Source organism: Anomaloglossus baeobatrachus, chromosome 3, assembly GCF_048569485.1.
Source record: "Anomaloglossus baeobatrachus isolate aAnoBae1 chromosome 3, aAnoBae1.hap1, whole genome shotgun sequence".
NCBI lineage: Eukaryota > Metazoa > Chordata > Amphibia > Anura > Aromobatidae > Anomaloglossus > Anomaloglossus baeobatrachus.
The window spans coordinates 581,332,127-581,340,321 of NC_134355.1; the positions used below are offsets into that span (position 1 = coordinate 581,332,127).

The 8,195-nt window shown below is 40.7% G+C and overlaps 1 protein-coding gene across 1 annotated transcript in view; it reads left to right on the forward strand.

The window, feature by feature from the left end:
* LOC142296894 (saxiphilin-like) overlaps window positions 1-7,597 on the forward strand; it is a 140,513-nt gene extending 132,916 nt beyond the window's left edge. The window contains exons 19-20 of the mRNA XM_075340997.1: window positions 5,129-5,331; window positions 7,082-7,597. Coding sequence (XP_075197112.1) covers window positions 5,129-5,311 — 183 coding nt within the window. The 3' untranslated portion in view covers window positions 5,312-5,331; window positions 7,082-7,597. The remainder of the gene's footprint in view (window positions 1-5,128; window positions 5,332-7,081) is intronic.
* The last annotated feature ends 598 nt before the right edge of the window (window positions 7,598-8,195 follow it).

Here is an 8,195-nt window from a genome sequence, read left to right on the forward strand (position 1 = left end):
AACGGCAGCGGCGGTACTCCCAATTACACCACGGGTGGCGTCACGTCCGGTTCCGGAGACCCTCGAGCCACGAGTAACCACCACCCCCGGATCCGAGCGGTTCGGTCCGCTGCAGGGGCGGCACATATATAGGCCTGAGTGTGTAACTGTCATGCTCGGGCAAGGGATCACTCAACGCAACACCAAGCTTATAATGGTGAACAGGAAGTCTCTTACGGTAGAGAGAGAGAATATGGGTCACCACCTGACACTATCCTGTGACTGTATCCTAAGCTCCCTAACGTCCCTAAGCGGGTCTTTCCACCCCACTGCTGTCATGTGCCTAGTCCCTTGCATGTTGTCCCTCTCCACTCACCCTGGCTAGTGCAAAGGCCGATGACACAGGGGAAGGAAGACAGATGGGAATATAGACAAAAAGGATGTCCACAAACTTCCTCCATTGCACCCAGCTACCAGGGCTGCTAACAGAACTGCAGCAAAAGGACTCTAGAAGCAGATCACCAGCAGACTTCCTACCTCCATGGTGGCTTGTTCGGTATACAATCTACAACTGGCATCATATGATGGATCATGTGAATATTTAAAGAAGATGGGAGTGGTCATAAACCGGCTACAGCTGAAATGAACTAACCAGGAGCTACTTGCAAGGAAAATGTCATTAACCGTTGGTGGACAAAGCGAAACAAACGCATTTAAAATCACAGAGCAATGAAGCTAAATCTCAGAGATGTCACAAGTCTCTCATAGACGGGAAACACTCGTTACATTACTTCCTTTCTTTGAAGGGCCCCAGGACCCTCAAAACCAGACTTGTCCGGATAGCACATACGGAAGGAACTCCCCAACTTCCTTGCGCTCACTTCCGCCGTCACCTGACCCTCAAGGTTACCAATAACACAAACTGGTGGCGGTGGTAATAATGTAGGCTCCTGTGACAGAACATATCTCCTGAGTGATGATCTGTGGAAAACATTAAGGTTATTAAGTACTGGGGTTAGCTCCAGCCAAAAGACTGTATGGTTAATAATGTCCACTATTCGATACGGACTGATAAACCTTGAGCTCAGAGACCGAGATACACCTCTCCACTTGATTTTATTTGTGTACACCCATACGCAGTCCTCATTCACACACAGCTCTAGACCTGAATGTTTATTACCAGTCATGTGTCTATTTGAGAGAGGTAATCCCCTTGAAGGACAGACAAGTCTCTCCATGACTTGCAAACCTTGCCCTCGGGAATAACACACTCAGAGGGAACGACCACCCCCCCTTGACCCCCTCTCCTGGAGGGACACCGATGTCTAGAATCAACCTATAATGAGGGTGATCACCCCTTGTCTCTGGCAGCACCTTAGCCACTTAGCTGGAAAAGAACATAATAAGGAGGAAATGTACACACCAAGGTGGCCTTCATCCACATGACCTGTGAGGCTGCGGCTTTTTGGCAGGTGTTGCATGTTTAGATATAGATGGACAAATTCCAATATAATATGTGAAAGGGTGCGAGGATCCGTCCAGCCCTCCGAAGTTTACTCCTATTGGAAGGAGTGTCTGGAAGGCCGTGCCAATGTTGCTGCCTATGTGACACATTGTAGGGATGGTTTGCAGCGGCAACATTCAACATGAGTAGGGACATTAATGTATCTATACTGTGCAGGTGGTGGTACCTGAGGTAAGAAAAAAAGTGCAGATCTGCTCTGCTTCATTGAATAACATTAGTCCAAGTGCAGTAACTTATGAGCAAGACTTAATACTAACTCTTCTAATGTGCAAAAGGAGTCTTTGGATCCCTCCAGGCACCTGCGCTTATGTGACTGTACTATGAATACGGTATTGATACCCCTGCATAGGTTTTTTGGCAATGTGATGTCAAAACAGTATATTCTTATTAACAGGATGCAGTATTTTGTAAACTACAATAAGATTGTGCATTAGTAGTAGAGTTGAGCACAATGGATCAAAAGACTCTGGTCCAGCAGCAATGCTTCTTTACAATGCGGCATGACACATGCCTTTCTTAGCAGGAGCCTATTATTTATGAGGCACTGAGAATGCCACTGGTGTTAGAAGGTTCACATTGCTCTGCTCCAGGTCTATCAACATGGCCACTGGTTCAGTGTATTGTAAATCTTTTTGCTCAACATTTTGTACCGTGGCATGTTCTTATGATGGAGAAGTTAGTATCTCCTAAAAGTGGCCCATTGATGGAGAACAGTTAAAACCAACAATTGGGTCATATGCATACAAGGTTAACTGATGGACTGTATGTCCAATCCATGATGACTGCTCCTCACAACTTACAGGAATTGAAGAGGTTGTCAAATTAATGGATATACATGTAAAAAAATAAACTGAACCAATAATTGGCTACAGATGTCACATGTTGTATAAGGGCATTTGCAGGCAATCTAAACAGAAGCAATGTGGGGCACAGGGCTGTAGCTGCCAGAGCTAGAAGAACGAGTGTATCTCTCATTTGGCATGTATTGCTGACCATGTATGGCTGACCATGTATTGCTGACCATGTATTGCTGACCATGTGCAGCATTTTCATAATTTTAGGCAACCGCTTTAAAAAATTTCTTGAAGTCAGAAAACATAAGATATCATACCACAGGTCTCGTGGAGACCCAGGCCTCCATGGGTCAGACACACACGCCCCCTGACGAAGGTACTTTCGAAACACGTGTAGGGTCGGTTGGCTGTCCACACACTGCTTTGCTGATGGCCACAGGTATATCCATATTTATTTAAATTGGTTTGCGATACTTTGAAATTTTGATCTATGCATCACGCAACAATGGATTTTACCTTCAGTGACTTGTTTGGGGGTTTTTATGGGTAGATGCTTACTGACACCCATCACCATGTCTTACCCTTTATGCACTTTATTATAGACCTTTTGGATGGCAATATCTGTGCTGCCTTATTATCCTGGTCTATTATATACAGTTAGGTCCAGAAATATTTGGACAGTGACACAATTTTCGCGAGTTGGGCTCTGCATGCCACCACATTGGATTTGAAATGAAACCTCTACAACAGAATTCAAGTGCAGATTGTAACGTTTAATTTGAAGGTTTGAACAAAAATATCTGATAGAAATTGTAGGAATTGTACACATTTCTTTACAAACACTCCACATTTTAGGAGGTCAAAAGTAATTGGACAAATAAACCAAACCCAAACAAAATATTTTTATTTTCAATATTTTGTTGCGAATCCTTTGGAGGCAATCACTGCCTTAAGTCTGGAACCCATGGACATCACCAAATGCTGGGTTTCCTCCTTCTTAATGCTTTGCCAGGCCTTTACAGCCGCAGCCTTCAGGTCTTGCTTGTTTGTGGGTCTTTCCGTCTTAAGTCTGGATTTGAGCAAGTGAAATGCATGCTCAATTGGGTTAAGATCTGGTGATTGACTTGGCCATTGCAGAATGTTCCACTTTTTTGCACTCATGAACTCCTGGGTAGCTTTGGCTGTATGCTTGAGGTCATTGTCCATCTGTACTATGAAGCGCCGTCCGATCAACTTTGCGGCATTTGGCTGAATCTGGGCTGAAAGTATATCCCGGTACACTTCAGAATTCATCCGGCTACTCTTGTCTGCTGTTATGTCATCAATAAACACAAGTGACCCAGTGCCATTGAAAGCCATGCATGCCCATGCCATCATGTTGCCTCCACCATGTTTTACAGAGGATGTGGTGTGCCTTGGATCATGTGCAGTTCCCTTTCTTCTCCAAACTTTTGTCTTCCCATCATTCTGGTACAGGTTGATCTTTGTCTCATCTGTCCATAGAATACTTTTCCAGAACTGAGCTGGCTTCATGAGGTGTTTTTCAGCAAATTTAACTCTGGCCTGTCTATTTTTGGAATTGATGAATGGCTTGCATCTAGATGTGAACCCTTTGTATTTACTTTCATGGAGTCTTCTCTTTACTGTTGACTTAGAGACAGATACACCTACTTCACTGAGAGTGTTCTGGACTTCAGTTGATGTTGTGAACGGGTTCTTCTTCACCAAAGAAAGTATGCGGCGATCATCCACCACTGTTGTCATCCGTGGACGCCCAGGCCTTTTTGAGTTCCCAAGCTCACCAGTCAATTCCTTTTTTCTCAGAATGTACCCGACTGTTGATTTTGCTACTCCAAGCATGTCTGCTATCTCTCTGATGGATTTTTTCTTTTTTTTCAGCCTCAGGATGATCTGCTTCACCTCAATTGAGAGTTCCTTAGACCGCATGTTGTCTGGTCACAGCAACAGCTTCCAAATGCAAAACCACACACCTGTAATCAACCCCAGACCTTTTAACTACTTCATTGATTACAGGTTAACGAGGGAGACACCTTCAGAGTTAATTGCAGCCCTTAGAGTCCCTTGTCCAATTACTTTTGGTCCCTTGAAAAAGAGGAGGCTATGCATTACAGAGCTATGATTCCTAAACCCTTTCTCCGATTTGGATGTGAAAACTCTCATATTGCAGCTGGGAGTGTGCACTTTCAGCCCATATTATATATATATATAATTGTATTTCTGAACATGTTTTTGTAAACAGCTAAAATAACAAAACTTGTGTCACTGTCCAAATATTTCTGGACCTAACTGTATGCCTCTTATATAGTACTTTATTCATGGTGATTTGATCTTTGTTTGCACTTACCCATATCTTTCCCCATCTCGCCATCTGGTGGCCATTTATGTTAATTGCACTTTTGCATTTGTACTGAATGTATAATATACCATTGGTATTCAGTATTGTGTGTCAGCTTTCCTCTTTCTATCATCATTTTCTAAAACCTTTTCATCTTGCTTTTATGAATTTTGTCAATAAAGAAATATTTATATTTATTATCTATGGTTGTTGGCTATTTCTTTGAATCGGTTGTTATATATATAATAGCCTTCCTATTTATCTTGTGGAGTATATGTATATATTCATTGGCGATAGTCTTGTTTACACACCATTGTGCTCCCATTGGTATTAATCGGTGTAGCTCCATGGGTCAGAGTTGTTTGGATGAAACAAAGGGGATCTACAAAATGTTAGGCAAATGATTTATACATTTTTATATAGATGTACAGTATGTTCTAGTGTTTTATAATCCCAATATTTGATTCTTTTCAGTCTCTCTATGGACGGAATGGATTTCAGAAGGACATATTTCAGATGTTTTCTTCCAGTCATGGCCAAGACCTCCTCTTCAGTGATCGCACACAATGCTTGGTGGAGTTTGACCGGATGCACGATAGAGACATTGTGGATGATTATTTCAGCAAATTTGTGAAAAAATACTTTATTCAGCAATAACAAATGCTTCCCAGTATCAGGTACATACTCTGATTTATTGATTTGCATCACCTTATATTAAAATATTGTAAGGTCTGAACTATCTTGTACAAGACACAAGAAATTTACACTTCTGGTCATAGAAGTTGCCATTTTCCATCATAGTGAGTAAAAAATGGAAACAGCTGAGGACCTCACTGGGCTGGTGCCATATATCTTACTCAATATACAGTCATGGCCAAAAATGTTGGCACCCTTTAAATTATTCCAGAGAATGAAGTATTTCTCTAAGAAAAACTATTGCAATTACACTTTTTGTCATACACATTATTTCCTTTGTGTGTATTGGAAGAACACAAAAATTAGAGAAAAATTGCAAACTGGACATAATTTCAAACAAAACCCCAAAACTAGGCCATACAAAACTGTTGGCACCTTTCCAAAGCAGTGGGTAAACAACTTTGTTTCAAGCATGTGATGCTGGTTCAAACTCACCTGTGGCAAGGAGCAGGTGTGGGCAATATGAAAATCACACCTCAAATCAGATAAAAAGGGAAGAAGTTGACTCAAACTTTACATTGTGTGACTGTTTGTGCCACACAGCATTGAGAGCAAAAATAGGAGAAGAAAACTGAGTACTTAAGAACTAAAATTTTTGAAAAATATCAACAATCTCAAAGTTACAAGTCCATCTCCAGAGATACTGATGTTCCTCTGTCCACAGTGAACAACATAATCAAAAAGTTTACAACCCTCTGCACTATTGCTAATCTCCATGGACGTGGATGGTAGAGAAAAATTGATCAAAGGTTGCAATGCAGGATACTCCGGATGGTGGATAAGCAGCCCCAATCAAGTTCCAAAGAAATTAAAGCTGTCCTGCAGACTCAAGGTGCATGAGTGTCAAAACAAACTATCCTTCAACATTTGAATTAAATTAAACTCTATGGAGAAGATCCAGGAGGACCCCACTGCTGACAACAAGACATAACAAACCTAGACTGCAGTATGCGAAAATGTCCGTGAGTAAGCCAAAATACTTCTGGGAAAGCATCTTGTGGACACATGAGACCATAATAGAGCTTTCTGGTAAAGCACATCATTCTACCGTGTACCAAAAATGGAATGATGCCTACAAAGAAAAAAAACACAGTACCTACAGTCAAATAAGTTGAAGGTTCAAAGATGTTTTGAGTTGTTTTGCTGCCTCTAGCACTGGGTGCCTTCATTGTGTGGAAGGCATCATGAAATCTAAAGATTATCAATGTATTTTGAGTCGCAATGTTGTACCCACTGACAGAGCACTGGGATTGCATCCAAGGTCATGGGTCTTCCAGCAGGACAAAGACCCCAAACATACTTCAAAAATACCCCAGAAATGGATGGAAACAAAGTGCTAGGGAGTTCTGAATGGCAGCAATTATGTCCAATTTGCCTTGTTTATTTCCTTTTGTGTGTATTGTAACAGCACAAAAAGCTGGAAAACATGTAATTGCAATAATTTATCTGGGAGCAATACTTTATTTTTTTAAACAATTTCAACATTGCCAATATTTTTGGCCTTGACTGTATATATCTCCCTCTTAGAAGATAACTATGGATTATTGAATAGATATCACAGATGGAAGAACAATGGGAAGGACAATTAGTAAGATTGATTGTAATCAGTCTGAACCCATAAATCAGCAGTCCTGGGAAAGTACATAAGGGGAGGTCATATTTTATATTTCTACTATGTTCATTTAGCTGGTTTATGTAAAAGTAATTTTTGCCTTCTCTTTATATCTACAGCATTGACCACTGCTTGCTTATTCCATCACGGATGAGAAGACTTAGTAATGGACACCTGGTCACCAACCTGCCACCAACCATTCTTTTAATTTTGTTACTTTTATCCTTCCATTTTACTAATTTCAGTTTTGGCGGCCAATACGATGTGTGGGACATAAAATGTATATATAGTTAGCCTTATTCAAAACATATTTCATTAAAACAGATTAAAAAATAGACAAGCACGCAAAGACAATAGGGTGAACCACAAAGGACTAACTGCACAATACCACAGGTTACAAAGTAAGGCACAGTGCAAATAAATCAGATATATTACAGGGCTAAAAATAGGCAAAATATGAATAAGAATCAAAGTACCAAGCAGAGAATAAGGAATTTTTTTCCTAAATGAAAGATGTTAACAGGTAAAGCTCTAGTTTCTAGACCTGCTCCACCCTCCAAACCCAACGCATATTTCACACAGCTTGGTAAGGGGCCAATTTCTGTTTTCCCAATAAATAGCTTGAATTTACCAAACTTGTCTTTTATTTATTTTCAGAGTGAACTAGAGTGAGAAAGCACATCAATCGTGATTTGTTACAAAACAACATTTCATTATTTTAAAACTAATCTATCTGCTTCTTTTAACAAGGCAGAACAAGGGGGAATTATTAAAAGAGTTGTCCACTACTAAGGCAACCCCTTCTCAATCCACAAGTTTCATCCGAATAAAATAAAAAGGTTGTGTGCCATCACCAGAGGTGACCATAAGCTTTTTTATTTTAATTAGAGGAATGGTGGACTGAGAAGGGGTTGTCATAGTGGTGGACAACCCCTTTATGACATCTGCACCACTTTTATGCATCAGAAAAGTCAAAGAATTATTTGCCCTTTAATTCTGTGCATGCCTTTTTTTGCACAAAGTTTGGAAAGTTTATGCTTCTCTGTTACTTTGCAAAAGTGATTTATAAAAGAGGGAAGGTGACTAAGATTTCAGTTTCTGGTGGACAAATGGGCAAAGATGCACCAAATGTATTAAGAGTAGTGATGAGCGGACCCATGGATCTTCAGGTTCGTCAGGATCGGCCAGACCTACCGCTGACTGGCAGAGACCTATGGAGCCTTGTTTTAAGAA